This window comes from Nomascus leucogenys, chromosome 25, assembly GCF_006542625.1.
Source record: "Nomascus leucogenys isolate Asia chromosome 25, Asia_NLE_v1, whole genome shotgun sequence".
NCBI classification, from domain to species: domain Eukaryota; kingdom Metazoa; phylum Chordata; class Mammalia; order Primates; family Hylobatidae; genus Nomascus; species Nomascus leucogenys.
Window position 1 is genome coordinate 29,117,548 of NC_044405.1, and position 16,885 is coordinate 29,134,432.

Consider the following 16,885-nt stretch of genomic DNA (forward strand, 5'->3'; position numbering starts at 1 on the left):
AGGCAAGGAGTCCAGGCTCGTTTGAGGGGCCAAGGCTGAGCCCCCTCCAGCCCCTTCCCTGCTCTGCCATTAGGACCTGGCTCCTCCCAACTTCTGTACACATCACATGGGCAACATCCCTCCTCTTTGCAGGCTGAGAACTTCTGACGTGACCTGGGCACCTGACAGGCACCCGGCACAGCAGGAGCACGGACCTGGAGACTCTCTGTTCTTCCGTGCATCAAGGTCCGAGTCGTGCTTCTGCCTGTTAGCAGCTGCGTGACTCTGGCCGAGCTCCTCCCCGCAATGGGCCTCAGTTTCCACATCTGTGGATGGCACTAATCACGACGATGACCTGAGGAGACCGTTCTGCTGATGGAGTGAGCAGAATCACAAAGCTCTCAGGGCCTAGCCCGGGGCGTGGCAGGTCCGCAGGCGTCCAAGGGCACAGCACAGATGTGGGAGAAAGGGCTGCCGGGCCCTCTCGCTCCAGCCGAGGACACGGGGCTCAGGGATGGAGCCCAATACTGTCCCAGAGCTCTGCTGCCCAGGTGCCTCTTGGGGAAACTGAGGCTCAGTCCCACAAAGGCATCAGCCCCACTGAAGACAGGGCCAAGCCCCCAGCCCCTCGCCCCCCTCCAGGGGTCTATGTCACCTCCAGGGAGCCTTGGCGGCTCCATATCACCCGCGGGCAAGGGGCTGGGATGGAAAGCCCCACGGCTTGGTGGAAAGTCCAAAATTCTACAGGGGCCTCTTTGTTAAACCTCCATGCAAGAGGCTGGGTGACGCCTGCCCACAGGGGTCAGGCTCCAGCCCAGTGACACAGGTGCACCCGCAAAGATTGCAGGTCTTTTTTAAAAAGTGAAGTGCAGACTTGGATCTCGCTTTGCAGTTTTTAATTCCCCTTTAACTATCTCTGGGCTAAGGCATCCATTGACTCACTTAACCATCTGGGGAGAGAAAAGCCACCAGGTTGCAGGGGGTGACTTTGGGGCAGGATGGCCTCTGAAGGGGGGTTGCCCCTCCACACCTGTGGGTGTTTCTCGTTAGGTGCAACGAGAGACTTGGAAAAGAAAGAGACACAGACAAAGTATAGAGAAAGAAATTGGGGGACCAGGGGACTGGCGCTCAGCATACGGAGGACGGCCTCTGAGTTCCCTTAGTATTTATTGATCATTATTGGGTGTTTCTCGGAGAGGGGAATGTGGCAGGATCATAGGATAATAGTGGAGAGAAGGTCAGCAGGTAAGCACGTGGACAAAGGTCTCTGCATCATAAACAAGGTAAAGAATTAAGTGCTGTGCTTTAGATATGTATACACACAAACATCTCAATGCCTTAAGGAGCGGTATTGCTGCCCTCATGTCCCACCTCCAGCCCTAAGGCAGTTTTCCCCTATCTCAGTAGATGGAACATACAATCAGGTTTTACACCGAGACATTCCATCGCCCAGGGACGAGCAGGAGACAGATGCCTTCCTCTTGTCTCAACTGCAACGAGGCGTTCCTTCCTCTTTCACTAATCCTCCTCAGCACAGACCCTTTACGGGTGTCGGGCTGGGGGACAGTCAGATCTTTCCCTTCCCACGAGGCCATATCTCAGGCTATCACATGGGAAGAAACCTTGGACAATACCTGGCTTTCCTAGGCAGGGGTCCCTGCAGCCTTCCGCAGTATTTTGTGTCCCTGGGTACTTGAGATTAGGGAGTGGTGATGACTCTTAACAAGCATGCTGCCTTCAAGCATCTGTTTAACAAAGCACACCCTGCACAGCCCTTAATCCATTTAACCCTCAGTTGACACAGCACATGTCTCAGGGAGCACAGGGTTGGGGGTGGAGTTACAGATGAAAATGGAGTCTCTTCTGTCTGCTTTCCATACAGACACATTCACAAGCTCATCTCTCTTTCTTTTCCCCACAGCCTCAAAGGAGAGAGGAAAGCCGAGTTGCTGGGAGCAACAGTTACTGGTCATCCCAAAGCTGTGTGGGCTGGTTCCCTGGCACCCCAGGGGCTTTTGTGCCTGAATGTGGAGCCAGTGGGTCCGAGGGTTGCCGTTGAACTTGATGTTAGTGAGCTCTCCCCTCGTGAGACGCCTGCCCATGGATGAGCAAGGAGAATGGGGGTGTTTCAGGAGCAGACAGGGATCCTGTGCAAAGCTGGGCTTCTGTGCGACTGTCGCTTGCACTTATTTAAATATTTTTGCTGTAAATACAGAACTGCAGGGGAGAGGGCAGGAAACCCAGAGAGCAGCAGCCCGGCCTGACTGGGGACAGGATGTGCCTGTTGGAGCGGGGACCGGCAAGGCAGGCATGCAGGCATGGGGCTTCCCTCTCGGGGTCTTCAGAAGGCGCAGTGCAGGGAGTGAGACACGCCCAGGCATGGGCAGCGAGAGGGCCCTGCTCCCCGCTCAAGGCTCCCAGGACGTTCCACACAGGAGCCAGCCTGTTTCAACCCTGCACTGCCTGATACTCCACAGCCACCGCTGGCTTTCTGAGATGGACCCCCTCCCCCACAGCTCCCACGACGTCCCCAGCACCTGACCCCAGGCTGACCACCTCGGCCACCACCTCTGGCCCCACCTTCCTCCCCAGGTTTCTTCCCAAACACCCCTAAAGTCTTTTCCGGAGCAATCTCAGACACGCAGAACGCTCAGGGGGACCCTGGGCCTGAAGGAGGTAGGAGAAACCGAGACTGACCCCCGGTCTGGAGGACAGGTGTCTGCCGCTCCCCATCCTGGACTCTGGCTGCCCAAAAGCAAACGGCATGCCTGCCCACGTGGGAATCTTGGTGACGTCTCTCACTGTATCAGTTAGTCCCCAGCCCAGCGCTGCCCAGATTCAGGCTTCCTGGTACCTTCGTCCATCCTTCAGCCCTAACCCATGCTGGCCAGGTCATCTCCTTCTCCGGCTCAGTGGGAACACCCGTGCCCAGAGTCCTCTCGTGGTTCTCTGCAGCCTGCACACAGGGCCTGCCTCCCTGGCTTGACCGCACAGACAAGGGGACTGTGTCACCAAGGCCTCCCATTGAGGCCGCCCCGCCTCCAGGCCATGCCTGCGGGGCCGCCACAGCCTCAGCATCATTGCAGGCCCCAGGCCTCTGCACCTGGTCCTGTTTTACAGGGGGCACTGTCCCCACTCACGTCCACCTGGGACCCTCGGCTCCTGTCCACTGCAGCTCCCCTCCAGGACACCTTCCCAGATGCCCCCAGAAGCTCCTGTCTAGGCCACAGCATCCCTCAGCCTCTGTCACTGGTCCTAGGAAGACCCCTTGGGAGCTCTCACTCAGGGCCACACTCAGGACCCCTGTTGTGGGGCTGGCCGCCTTCCTTCTAAAGCACCTGGAGGAAGGAAGGAAGGAGGGGGTCAATGCGAGCCTCAGTCCCCAGGCAAATGTGCCCCTTTTAAAGATGAGGGAACTGAGGCTCAGAGAAGGAAAGGACTGGCCTGGCTTCCCACCGCCAGCCTGAGATGGGGAGGTCAGGAGGCTCCCCAGCAACGCCCGGGCTGCTGTACCGTCTCCTCCATCAGACTAGGCCTCCGTCCGGCTCCTCCCACAGCCCCAGGCGGGCCCCTGAGTAGGGGCTCTCAGCTTGTGTGGAGGTCCCCCAGGGACACCACCCCGATCCAGCCTCCATGGAGCCTCTTGCCGGCCACTGGGAGGGGCCAGTGCACCCTGGGCAGCCCCTGCCAGAGCCCTGAGACCCGAGCCTCCCCGCCGAAGGCACCTGTCTCGACTTTGCCCCATTCGAGCAGGGCCCTCGCTGAGGCAGGACAGGGCCACATTCGGAAGTGAGAGGCCTCTGAGTCCCGCACAGAGCAAGTCTCTGTCCCCAGCCCCCAAGGCAGCTGCCCCGGCGGGTGAGTCAGGCCGGGTCCGGAGACTTTCCGGGAGCGAGGGAGGGACCGCAGCGCCTCCATCACGGGGAAGTGGCCCCGCGGGAGGCTCTGGCCCTGATTGGGCGCCGGGGCGGAGCGGCCTTTGCTCTTTGCATGGTCGCGGGGGTATAACAGCGGCGCGCGTGGCCCGCAGACCGGGGAGACGGGCTGGCGCACAGCCGGCGCGGACGCCCCACAGCCCCGCCGGGACCCGAGGCGAGGCGAGGGGCTGCCAGTGTCCCGGGACCCACCGCGTCCGCCCCAGCCCCGGGTCCCGGCGCCGACCCCATGGCGGCCGACGCGGCGCTACGCCGGCTCCTGAGGCTGCACCGCACGGAGATCGCAGTGGCCGTGGACAGCGCCTTCCCACTGCTGCACGCGCTGGCCGACCACGACGTGGTCCCCGAGGACAAGTTCCAGGTGGGCCCCCCGCCCGCCCCCCGCTGCCCCCAGGCCCTGTGAGCCAGGGATAGTCCCCAGGGAAGTTCCAGGAGCACCCCGCCCCATGCCTCCCCGCCCCTCCAGATCCCCAGGCCCCTCCAGCCTTCCCCAGCTCCCTCCCTACAAGGAGCCAGGGGCGTCCCTGAAGACAAGTTAGAAGTTGGTCCCCTTCCCCCAGCCGTCCCCACACCTCACCCCCAAGCCAAGCGAATGGCCTCCAGGTTCCCCCAGCCCCACCCTCAACACCCCTACGCCACCACCTGACCCTACCACAAGCCGAGGAGATGGGCCCGGAGCTGCGCCGGCGCCTCTGGCTGGGAGCTCCACCCTCTAGTCATGGTGGAGATGGGCAGGCCGCAGGGTGCGGGGGACCATGCAGGGACCCTCATGCCACCCCACTGCAGGAGACGCTTCGTCTGAAGGAAAAGGAGGGCTGCCCCCAGGCCTTCCACGCCCTCCTGTCCTGGCTGCTGACCCAGGACTCCACAGCCATCCTGGACTTCTGGAGGGTGCTGTTCAAGGACTACAACCTGGAGCGCTATGGCCGGCTGCAGCCCATCCTGAACAGCTTCCCCAAAGGTGGGTCCTGGTGGACTCGGCCATGCTGGGGGCCTGGGGCAGCTGCTGTCACCTGCTCAGCCCAGCTGGACTGGACCCGGAGTGGTGTTTGAGGAGCCCGTGGGTGATGTTCCAGGACCGTCTTGGATCCTAAGAGGCAAAGGGGTCAGGCCTCACCCATCTGGCCAGGGTGTCCAGTTCTGGGGCCCACCCTCTCCCTGGAGAAAACCCTGAGGTTGGGACCCTGCTCCTGCCCCTGAGCTGCAGATGTGGACCTCAGCCAGCCCCGGAAGGGCAGGAAGCCCCCGGCCGCCCCCAAGGCTTTGGTACCGCCTCCCAGACTCCCCACCAAGAGAAAGGCCTCAGAAGAGACTCGAGCTGCAGTGCCAGCAGCCCTGACTCCAAGGGGCACCTCCAGCTCAGGTACCGCAGGGGAAGCCAGCTGGGGTCTCCAGTCTTCCCCGGGAGCCCACACCCTCTCCCCACCCGGGCTCCCAACCACTGGGCGTGGAGCCAGCCTGCCTGGGGCTGTGGGGGTCTCCCCCGGGTACTAGACCCGCACACTGGCCCAGCCTCTCAGCTCCCTCCTGCCCGAAGGCTGAGCCCCCCAGGGCTGGCGAAGTAGGCAGGCAGGTTTCATTTCCTTTTCACTGATGAGAAACCAGAGCCTGGCAAAGGGAATACCCAGCACTGAACCCCCCCTCCACGCCCTCCCACCGGGGGCCCCTGCCCACCAGCACTCACCCCCACCGAGAGGGGAGGCCAGGCTGCCCCAGCTCCCCCATTCAGGCTCTCAACTGAAGGCCAAGACCCCCAAGAAGCCGGAGAGCAGCGCAGAGCAGCAGCGCCTTCCGCTCGGGAACGGTGAGCGGGGCCCAGTGGGAGCGCCTCCCTTCTCCCTGGCCAGGGCAAGGGGTCAGGGGTCAGAGCAGGGCCTGCCCTCTGAGACCCTGTCCTAGGGGCTGGGGACGTGCTGGCCTGGCGTGTCATTCCAAGGGCCTAAGCTGCACCACCAGACCCAGGAAGGGGACACCTTGGGTCTAAGCACGATCTTGCCAGTCACCCCTGCCCCCACTGCACCCTGGTTCTGGGACCCCCTTCTCAGGCACCTTCTCTGCCCATCCACTCCCTATCCTTCAGGACCAGTCCAGACGTGGCTTCCTCCAGAAAATCATCCCTGGCCCCAGCTGCATGCAGGCTGAACCCTTCCTGTTCCCTTCTCCTTCCTTCCCAGGGCACGGGACACCAGGGACCCCCTATCTCCCTGAGGGCAGAGCCTAGGTATTCTGTGTCCCTCCCAGCACAATGCAGGGCCCATGTCATGGGGGGGTGGGGCTGGTCATTGGTCATGCCTTCCTATCCATTGTGCCAGCTCTGCTGACACTGCCACCCCTGCTGACACTGCCACCCCCCAGCACACGCACACATGGGTGCACACACGAACACACACATTCTCATGTCTCTGCACTTACCTGTGGGCTGTCTGCACATGGCAGGACTGGGTCCCCTCCTCGGCCTGCCCTGGCTGGAAGGAAAGGGCTCTGCAGCCCAGTACTGGCTGCTCCTGGCATACAGTATGTCCCCACAGGTGACCCCAATGGGTGCTCCCTTTCCCAGGGATTCAGACCATGTCAGCTTCAGTCCAGAGAGCTGTGGCCGTGTCCTCCGGGGACGTCCCGGGAGCCCGAGGGGCCGTGGAGGGGATCCTCATCCAGCAGGTGTTTGAGTCAGGTAGACGCTGTGGTGGGGAGATGGGGCTGATGGGGAGACCCAGGCTCCAAGATGGATGGAGGACTGCGCCCCTTTGCATCCTGGTGGTCCCACAGCAGACCGGGCTGTCGCTCAGGTAGCCAGAGTTTCTGCCTGTGGTTCTGCTGACTTTGGAGGAGGAGGGTGGGCACTGAAGTCTCCCTGTCGGGGAACCTTCTGCAAGGCCGGTGGTCCAGGCCGACGTCCCCACCCAGGATGTGCAGCACTCCGCAGTCACCTCCATCCATGTGCATGGACCCTCCTGGGCCATGGGGTTGCATTCTTAGAAAGTTCTGCCTGTACTGCTGAGACCCTCCAGGGTATCGGCATTCTTCAACCAGGACAGCCTGTAGCATAGCGTCCTTGCCCCCATACCCTGGCCAGCCTGCAGCGTCCTCGCCCCCCATTCCCTGGCCAGCCTGCGGCGTCCTCGCCCCCCATTCCCTGGCCAGCTGCTGACCCCATGCAATCACCAGTGCCATCTGACCAGGGCACAGCAGGGCCGCTGGCGGCAGACCCACCGTGCCATCGAGTCCAGGGAAGAATCCTTCCTTGTCCCTCCCAGCTCCTGGTCGTTATGGGGATACCCCTGTGCCCCTTGTTCCTGGGCTAAGGACCCCACCACTCCAGCCTCTGCTTCTGTGGCCTCACAGCCATCTCCCATGTGTCCTCTTTATAAGGACACCAGTCATTGAACTTATGGGCCAGTGTGACCTCATCTTAACTAATCATATCTACAAAGACCCCAATTTCAAGTAAGGTCACACTCTGAGGTTCTGGGTGGATGCGAACTTTGAGGGACACTGTTGAACACCCTGGTGTAGATCCAGGACAATCCCCGGGCCCCAGACTCAGCTGGGATGGGGGCGGGCTGGAGGAATGCAGGCTGTGGGAACTCCACCTGTCTCTGCTAGACCCCAACTCGGGGCCTGCAGGACTGCCAAGGCAGGTCCTGCTCGGTGGGTGAGCCAGGACCAGCCGGCATCTCCTCCCAGGGGGCTCCAAGAAGTGCATCCAGGTCGGCGGGGAGTTCTACACTCCCAGCAAGTTCGAAGACCCCGGCGGCGGGAAGAACAAGACCCGCAGCAGCAGTGGCCCGAAGCCTCTGGTTCGAGCCAAGGGAGCCCAGGGCACTGCCCCCGTAAGCCCCTGACCGTCCCTGGGGAGCCCGGCCTTGATGCACCCCCGCCCCAGGAACAGCGTTGCCTCTGGGGGAGTGGCTCTGCTGGGGGGGCTGGGGGCTGCTGCTGAGAGACGCCTGGTGCCACAGCCTGTGCACCCTCAGGCTGCTCAGGCCACCCCCATTGCTGATGCCCCTCTTCCTTGCAGGGTGGAGGTGAGGCTAGGCTGGGCCAGCAGGGCAGGGTTCCTGCCCCTCCGGCCCTCCCCAGTGACCCCCAGCTCCACCAGGTAATGCCCTAGAGCACAGCAGGGGCCCCTGTCTGCCCTTGCTCCTCTCGGGCGGGTCCTGCTGCCTTGACCTGGGCACTCAGGGATGAGCACCAGGGCCTGAACCCCTACCCACAGGGTAGAGCTCTTTTTCTTTAAGAGACAGTATTATTTTCCTGATAATACACAATGGTAATATTTTAAATAAGTCAGAGAAAGCGAGGTCCTCTCAGGCTCTTAAAAGCAGGTCCAGGCTGTACCTGCTGCTCTCAGCTGGGCCCGTGGGTGGGCCAGGCACCCCTGCTATAGCCAGGAGGTCAAGGGTCCACTGGGAATGCCAAGCTCATCCTTCATCCCCAGCATGGTTTCTTAATGGGGTAGAAGCAGTGTGGTGGGTGCCTGCCATGGTGGGTTACAGATCTTGACCACTTGGCACCAGGGGCTCTGTGGGGCCCTGACATTTAGGAATGACAGGGCCCAGTCCTGCACTGCAGGAACACCCGGGCTGGTGGGCGTCTGGGGGATTGTTAGAATGAGTGAGGTCATTGCTGTGCAGGACCAGCCTAGCCTGGCTGTCTGGGGGGATTCTGGAGGAGGTGGTACCTGGGAGACCCCTGAAGGCACAGCACGCACCATCCAGGCAGGGCACAAGGACGGTGGGGGCTGCAGGTGGAGGACTCAGCAGGCGCTGAGGTCGGGAGAGACCTCCCTGGGCCTGGCCCCATTGCCCTGTGAGGAAGGGTGTGTGTGGTTCATGTACAGTTCCGGGGCCCCTGGAACGCGACAGCCTGCAAGAAACTGGGTTTTCTTCCCAATAGGGATGGCCCCGGGGGGTGTCTGTTGGAGACCAGATGGATGGGGAACAGGAGGTCAGGGCGGAATTTCAGGCCCTGGCAGCATGGGAGCAGGGCAGAGACTGGGGACTTCAGGTACCCAGAGATGCTGCTGGGGGAGCCGTTTCCGGAAGGAGGAGGCTCTCAGGAGGGTGCTGCACCGCAGCCCAGTCTGCATGAGCGTCTCTTGCCTGTGCCAGAAGAATGAGGACGAGTGTGCCGTGTGTCGGGACGGCGGGGAGCTCATCTGCTGTGACGGCTGCCCTCGGGCCTTCCACCTGGCCTGCCTGTCCCCTCCGCTCCAGGAGATCCCCAGGTGAGCCTGCACCTCTGCCAGCGCAACCAGGCCACCCCGGTTCACGGCCACCTCCACCCACTGACCCTGAAGGGAAGCTACCCCAAGGCTCTCCCATCCAAGATGGAAGGGGGCTCTGAGTCAGGTCACTGGGCCATGGGGCTGGGGCCTGGGGTTTTCCCACCCTGCCACCTGCCTCCCGGCCTGGCCACACTGGCTGCCCAGCCTGGACAGCTGGGCCCCTGAGGGCAGCAAAGCAGAACGGAGGCCCAGGGTGAAGATGCCACCCTGTCCAAGCTCATCCCAGGCTGCAGCCCACGCCCCCAAGCCCCACCCCAGAGTCCCACCCCAGACAGGGCTGGGGAGCACAGAGGCCACAGAGCTGCGCCCCCAAGGGCAGGTGGGAGTTTGTCCACCAATGCACAGGACCCCTGGCTTAGTGGGGGCGGGAGGCCTCCTCTGCATTCACATCCCGGCGCTCCTTCCCCACAGCCCACCGAGCCCTGCCCCCATTCCAGCCCCACAGGACGTGGCAGTCTGTGGGAGGAAGAGCTCTGGGTGGAGTGGGGGCCCACGTTCAGGCGAGGCTCTGCCCCAGCTCCTGAGTGGCCGTCACCAAGCCCCCTCTCAGCCTCGTGCGTCATCACTAGAATAAGGGGCACAGTGGGGGTCATTGCTCGGCTCCTTCTGAAGCCGTTCCTCCTTGCCGTCTCTTCTGCGCTTGATCACCTCCCATTCTGCTGGGTGCCATTCCCCTTAAGGAAATGGGTGGGTCAGCTTAGGGAGGCCCCCGGCAGGGCCCAGCCCTGAGAGGCAGGCAAAGCCACTGTGGGCTCGCAGGTGTTGGGGATTCCTGGGGTTCATCAGCGAGCACGCCAAGGGGACCCTGATTACGCTGGCCAGGGCCACCCCGCGAAGGGTAAATGTCCCCTCGCTGGGCTCTCCCTTCCTGTGTCTCTCCCCATCTCTCTGCTGTGCCTCGGTTCCCACTCTGCAAAAGGACATGGTGCAGAGCCCCCGAGCTCCACCTGTGGGTTTGGGGATCTGTCACCCGCTGTCTTGTTCTGCATGTCTCTGACTGGTGGACACACGAGCAGTGGGACCTGGAGGTGCTCCAGCTGCCTGCAGGCAACAGTCCAGGATATGCGGCCCCGGGCAGAGGAGCCCCGGCCCCAGGAGCCACCGGTGGAGAGCCCGGTATAGGCCACGCCGCCTCCTAGCCAGGCCACCCCTCCTGTCCGTCTGTCCCCTGGAGTCCAGTGGGACAGGCCTGCCCCAGCCATAGCACTATGCCCCCCATGTCCAAGCCCGGTCCTTGTGGTCTCCTGTGGTGGAGTCCCCATCATGGTTCCTATGGGCCTAAACCCAGGTCTCCTGGCTGCGGGTCCACCCCAGGGGAGGCACTATGAGCACTGATAACGGCCCCAGAAGATGTGTTCATCGTTCTGCTGCTGTGAGGATAGGAGGGCTACTGTGCACAGACCCAGTGTTCCCTCTGACAGCCCTGAGGGCCCCTTGTGTGTAGAGAGGGGAGGAGGGAGGACCACAGAGCCAGGAACTGCCACAGACTTTCCCACTCAGTGTGGACGCCTTCCACCGTGCCGGCGCTCCGCCCCCACCGTGCCGGCGCTCCGCCCCCACCGTGCCGGCGCTCCGCCCCCACCCTGCCGGCGCTCCGCCCCCACCCTGCCGGCGCTCCGCCCCCACCCTGCCGGCGCTCCGCCCCCACCCTGCCGGCGCTCCGCCCCCACCCTGCCGGCGCTCCGCCCCCACCCTGCTGCCCCGGGTTTCAGGGTCCCAGCAGTCACTGACTCCCGGGTGGTGCCGGGCAGGTGCCCGCTGCCCCTCTGATGCTGACCCTTGGGTTCCAGCACCCCCCAGGGCTTAGGTCGGCGGGAGAGGAGGTGAGAGGTCCACCCGGGGAACCCCTAGCCGGCATGGACACCACTCTTGTCTACAAGCACCTGCCGGCCCTGCCTTCTGCAGCCCCGCTGCCAGGGTTGGACTCCTCGGCCCTGCACCCCCTGCTGTGTGTGGGCCCTGAGGGCCAGCAGGTGAGCGGGGAGTGGAAGTCAGGGTGGGCTCTTCAAGGACCTACGGGGTGGATGAATTCACCTGAAACAGGAGGAGAGGGAGGCCCGGCGCGAAAGGCTGTGGGAGGCACAGGGCCTGGGGCCGTGGGGGGAGCGTGGGGGGCTGCGGGGGGAAGGGGACGCTCCTAGACCTCCACTCCAGCTCCTGGCCCTGGGCATTACTGCTCCCCCAACGAGGCACGACAATGAAGGGGGGGATGTCCAAGCATACATGGAGCCCTCCCCTCCCTGCCTCAATTCCCTTCACTGCACCCCTGTGGGCACCACCCTTTAGGAGACTCCCGCACTCAGCCCCAAAGGAGGCTGGGCCCGCCAAGCAGGAGAGAGGTGCGGGTGCCAGGCTTGCAGACAGCAGCCTGAGGGTGCTTGGGTCGCCCCTGCCTCCTGGGGATGGGACTGGCCCCGCTGTCCTGCAGCCTGCGTGGCACCGTGAGGCTTCTCACTTGCACGCAGACCCGCCGTCCAGCCCTGGGTGGTCCCAGGGGAGAGCGCAGAGCACGGGTTCGGGTTCAGCTACATTTTCCCCCGCCCCCCCGCGTCACCCTGTGCTGTCGCCTCCCACAGAATCCGGCTCCTGGTGCGCGTTGCGGGGTGTGCAGAGATGGTACAGACGTGCTGCGGTGTACTCACTGTGCCGCCGCCTTCCACTGGCGCTGCCACTTCCCAGCGGGCACCTCCCAGACTGGGTGAGTGTGGTCCGCATGGAGGCCTGAACCCACATCCACACCCTACACCCCACCCCACACTCCTCTCCCACACCATACAGCCCACAACCGCACCCCACCCACACCCTACACCCATACTCCATCCCACACCCCCCACCCACACCCCTACTCACACCCTACACCCCACCCACACCCTACACCCCACCCACACCCTGCACCCCACCCCACACCCACACCCTACACTCCACAGCCACACCCCACCACACCCCCCCACACCCTACACCTACACCCCACCTCATACCCTGCACCTCACCCACACTCCACAGCCACACACCTCCACCCCACACTCCCACCCACACCCTACACCCACCCCAAACCCACCACTCCCACTCACCACCCACGCCCACACCCCACACCCGACACCTCCCCCCAGCACCCCACACCCCATACCCTGGAGGTGGCACTCCTGCTCCCCCCCAGGCCTGGCAGCCCCTCATCCTCTGCTGCAGGACGGGCCTGCGCTGCAGATCCTGCTCAGGAGACGTGACCCCGGCCCCTGTGGAGGGGGTGCTGGCCCCTGGGCCTGCCAAGGTCAGTGCCGCAGGGACCCTCCATGCATGCCGGTGCTGGGGGTGGGGAACCCCTTGGGTTGGGGTGGGGGAAGCACATCTCAGGGCAGACCCTGGGTGCCAGCTTCGAGGGTTTGCACCATATGCACTGACCATGTGCTCGTTATCTGTAGAAAATATTGTCCCTTTAAACCAATTCTTTTTGGCAACTTAAATATAGTTAAAAAGCTCCCCCCGAGGGTTGGTGACTGACATCACGGTTGGCTGTGTGGCTGCCTCACAGCTTGAGCCTGAGAGTCCCGCCAGGGCGCCCTGGTGGGGTGAAGGGAGAGCGGGAGTGCCACGCCTGCAGGAGCACACCCCCACCCTGTCTGACCCCTCTAGGTCGTCTCACCCCCAGTCCTCCCTGGGGCCAGGATCCACCCCATTGTGTGGCCGGAGCCCTCTCAGAGAGGCAAAGCGACCCCAGGTCCAGCCACTAGTTCTTCCTGTCCTCCTGCTCTGGCGTCAGAGAGGACCTGGGTGGCATGGACACCCCTGACTGCTGGGGCGGCTGAGCTTGCCCTGGAGCTGGGTGTGGGGGAGGCCCGAGTCGCTGCTGCAGGAGCCTCCAGGGGTGGTGGCCTCTTGCCCTGACCGTCCCCAGCAGAGGCCTCCTGAGCACGTCCTGGCCACCGAGGAGCCTTTAGGGATCCTGGGGTGATTACACGTCCCACCTGCTCCACTGGCCCATGCTCTCTCCCAGCTGTGCCTCCACCCTGTATACACCGTGTGGGTGACAGGCCACCCCGGCGTGGTACTCCCCAAGAGGGTGACAGCCCGCCCCAGCGTGTTACTCCCCGGGCAGGTGACAGGCGTCCCTGGCATGCAGGCTCTGGCCTGGCATGGCACAAGCCTCAGACCAAGCCCTGCCCTTGGGGCTCTTGTGAAACAGTGGCGTGGCCCACAGCTGTCACTGTCCCCTTCCTTCTAGAAGCCTCCCTCCTCATACCACCCACCTGGAGTCAGGGGCCCAGCCGGGCCTACACAGATGCCCCTCCCCAGCCCTAGGCAGCTTTCCTGCAGCTGCTCCTGCAGCGGATACCTCGTCATTAACCTCCTGGGTTCTGTCTCTGAACAGTAGAGCCCTCTTTCTTGTCATTGTGATGTGAAATGTAACGCCATGTTACAGGAAAAGTTCTGGCTGGCCTTGGCCCCTGCCCCTCCAGCCTGTCCCCTTCCCCCAGGGTGGTTGAGCTTGGCCCCAGACCCCGTCCTGAGCATGTCTCCCACCCCCTGGGAGCATCCTTAGGACCGGGGAGCATCCAGGGGCTTTCTCCTCCAGACCGGGCAGCCCCTCCCTCAGCCACGCTGGGCTGCCGGGCCTTGCAGCGCCAGTGTTCACCCGAGTGGAGGAGCTGGGATGTGGCTGTTTGGGGCTACAAATGGGCAATTCCACAGGGTTCTATTTAATATGGTCTCCTCTCTGCTGGGGGTGCCTGCCTGGGCACCTTCCCCCACTCTGGTCACTCACTCATAGTGTGGGCTGGCCCTGGTGGTGCTTGTCGGGGGCGGGGTGGCATGGACCAGGCACTTTCCTCTCTGGACCTCAGACTTCCCCTCTCAGAGTGGGACTTCCTTGCTGGTTCCCTGAGCCCCCTCGTTTTCCCCAGGAGGCCACACAGTGTGGAGGCTGTCTGGGGGCCGCGGCAGCTGGCCGTGGGCGGTGGGCAGTGGGCAGGACCCTGGGGAGGCAGCCGCAGCCCCATCATGCCCACGCAGGCCTGTGCCCCCGCCCCCAATGGAGCTGGGTGTAAGAATTCCCATCTCAGTGTGGGGGAAACACCCCCGCGGCCCCTAGGCCCTGCGGCCTCTGTGTCCCTGTGCGGCCTCTGTGTCCCCGCCAGGGCTGTGGGAGTTGGGTTGACCTCTTCCCTTTCCTGGGTTCCAGGATGACACTGCCAGTCACGAGCCCGCTGTGCACAGGGATGACCTGGAGTCCCTTCTGAGTGAGGTAATGCCTCCCCCGGCCTCGGCTGCACCTGCCCCTCCTCCACCCCCCCTCCCCTGCCTCAGCCAGCACCCAGGCCCCCCACTCTGGGGGAGGACTGCCAGCCCCCACTACTCCTGAGCCATGGAAACTCAGGCTGTCCCTCCTCCACCCACCAGGAGCCCCAGTGCTGCTGAGCACCTGGCACCCCCCACAGAAGCCCCCCCAGCCCCTCGCAGGAGCCCCCCTGGCCCCTCCCCCTGCAGGAGCCCAGTGCTGCTGAGCGCCCCCAGCCCCTCCCCGACAAGAGCCCCCACACGGCCCCTCCCCCGAGGGCCTGGACCCTGGCAGGCAGGGGCTCGAGCACCAGGCTCAAGTCCACTTTCCCAGGGAGGGTGGGGTGTGGGAGTGGGGGGGTCCCAGACCCCGTCCCTCTGAGAGTTGCTTGCCCCTCCCAACTCAGGCCTCTCTACGCTAAGATGGGCAGGTAGAATCTGTGGGGAAAATGTGACTTTTAAGGGCTCTGTCTTTTTGGCAAGAGGATAAGCTCCTCCAGCCTGCACGGGTTCTTCTCAGTGCCTGATGTGGCACCTGGGAGTCCCAGCTGACCATGAGGCAGGGGTCCTGCCCTGTGCAGTGGCCGTGCCCCACACACCCTGACCATGCAGGTGTCTGTAGAGCCCCAGGGCCTGAGAGTGGGCCAGGAGACCCAGTGCTGGGTAATGGAGCTGCCCCGCTGGTTGGGGTCCCCGGACATAGCTGGAGAAATGAGGGATGGGCTCACAGCCTCTCCGGGGCGGCGGCCTTATTTCTGCTGGCATCGTGAGGCCCGTGGCCCCATCCTGTGGGAGCGTCAGGCTCCTGAGCAAAATAAGCAGCTGGCCCTGACCCCCCACCCCGAAGGAGCCACCCGAGGAGGCAGAACTGCCATGAACTGCCATGAACTGCTATGGGGATGTGCCCTGGGCTTATGGGATGCGGTGAAGTGCACAGGACAGGGTCCTCCCCAGACTGGCCTGTGCCGTGGACCCTCGGGCCTCAGTTTCCCCACCTTTGACTTAGAGGGAAGGTTGGATGGTGACTTCTTGTAACGATGGCCACAATTCTGTGGCCGTGGCGGGGGCGCACCTGGAGGTTCTCACCATCGCTCTGTCCCGCAGCACACCTTCGACGGCATCCTGCAGTGGGCCATCCAGAGCATGGCCCGCCCAGCAGCCCCCTTCCCCTCCTGACACCGGACGGCTGGGACACACAGCTCTGATGGGAGGGTGCTGAGAAGGACACTTCCTTCCTCAGCCCTGGAAGCTGGTCGGCTGGGACCAAGAAGGGGACAGCACCACGTCTTGTTAGTCCTCGGCTGTAAACAGCCCTGTGTTTCTGGGGACACCAGCCGTCATGTGCCTGGAAATTAAAACCTGTGGTTTCGAGATGCTCTTCAATGGGGGCATTTGTTTGGGGCGTTCGTACGCCTGGTGCCTGAAGTGTTGGCCAAGCTGGCTGGAAGGGAGCTTGCCGTAAGGGAACAGCGGTGCCTGTGGGCAGGAGTTCACCAACAAAACCACAAGGCTCTGTTCCCTGCCTCCCACGGCCCCCCAGCAAAACCCAAGCCCTTGCTGTCCACCCCGCAAGGCCCTGCGTGGTTGGGTCCCCACCCCCGGCCTTCACCCCTCACTGTGCTCTTGGCCTCCCTCTGTTCCCCCAGCAGGCTTGTTCCTACCTGCTGGCCTTCGCTAGGCGTTCCCTCTGCCTGGACACTCCTTCCCCTAGAGCTCTGAGTCCGGCTTCTCATCGTTGACATCTCAGCTCCAATGTCACCTCCTCATTTATCTTCCCAGACGCTGGCGTTACCACTAGACCAAGGAGCCCTCTGGTGGCCGTGTCTGGGCATAACAGAAGGCTCGCAGTCCTGTCTTCTGGTCACACCTTACTACGTCCCCTCAGCTCCTGTCCCTGTATGGCCTGGCTTTTCCTAGGTTATGATTATAGAGCGAGGATTATTATAATATTGGGATAAAGAGTAATTGCTACCAACTAATGATTAATGATATTCATATATAATCATATCTAAGATCTATATCTGGTATAACGATTCTTGTTTTATATTTTATTATACTGCAACAGCTCGTGTCCTCCGTCTCTTGCCTCGGCACCTGGGTGCCGCCCACACCACGGGGGAGGGTGGACATGCTCTGTGCAGACAGTCGAAGGTGACTCTCCAGGACGGCCAGGGCACTGCATGTGTCATGGCCTCTAGTTGTGAGATAACGCCCAGGTTGATGTGTTCTCACACTAGGCACAGTAGATAAGGTGGAAACCAGGAGGCGTTCATGTGACTGGGGCCAGTCCGAAGTCAACGTGGTGGATTAGCATCCAAGAGGGAGCCACCTTTGTCCCCATGGGGTGATGAGGTGGGGCCGTGGCATCCAGGGTGGCTAGAGAGCTGGCCAGGGCGGTCCCAGACGCTGCAGA

The 16,885-nt window shown here is 63.0% G+C and overlaps 1 protein-coding gene across 1 annotated transcript; it reads left to right on the forward strand.

The window, feature by feature from the left end:
• The first annotated feature begins 4,143 nt into the window (after window positions 1–4,143).
• AIRE (autoimmune regulator) lies at window positions 4,144–15,783 on the forward strand. Its single transcript, XM_030806357.1, has 15 exons — window positions 4,144–4,275; window positions 4,701–4,875; window positions 5,122–5,277; window positions 5,644–5,718; window positions 6,472–6,585; window positions 7,599–7,744; window positions 7,933–8,013; window positions 9,026–9,141; window positions 10,218–10,317; window positions 10,992–11,174; window positions 11,778–11,899; window positions 12,388–12,469; window positions 13,018–13,038; window positions 14,378–14,440; window positions 15,577–15,783. Exons 1-15 carry the CDS (start codon window positions 4,144–4,146, stop codon window positions 15,646–15,648), a joined length of 1,638 nt encoding a protein of 545 aa, XP_030662217.1. The 3' UTR covers window positions 15,649–15,783.
• Window positions 15,784–16,885: the final 1,102 nt, after the last annotated feature.

Coding starts and splice junctions, on each gene's coding strand:
- AIRE (XM_030806357.1), top strand. CDS start 4,144: ATGGCGGCCGACGCGGCGCTACGCCGGCTCCTGAGGCTGCACCGCACG. Junction 6,586..7,598: donor CCAGCAGGTGTTTGAGTCAG/GTAGACGCTGTG, acceptor ATCTCCTCCCAG/GGGGCTCCAAGAAGTGCATC. Junction 9,142..10,217: donor CCGCTCCAGGAGATCCCCAG/GTGAGCCTGCAC, acceptor ACACACGAGCAG/TGGGACCTGGAGGTGCTCCA.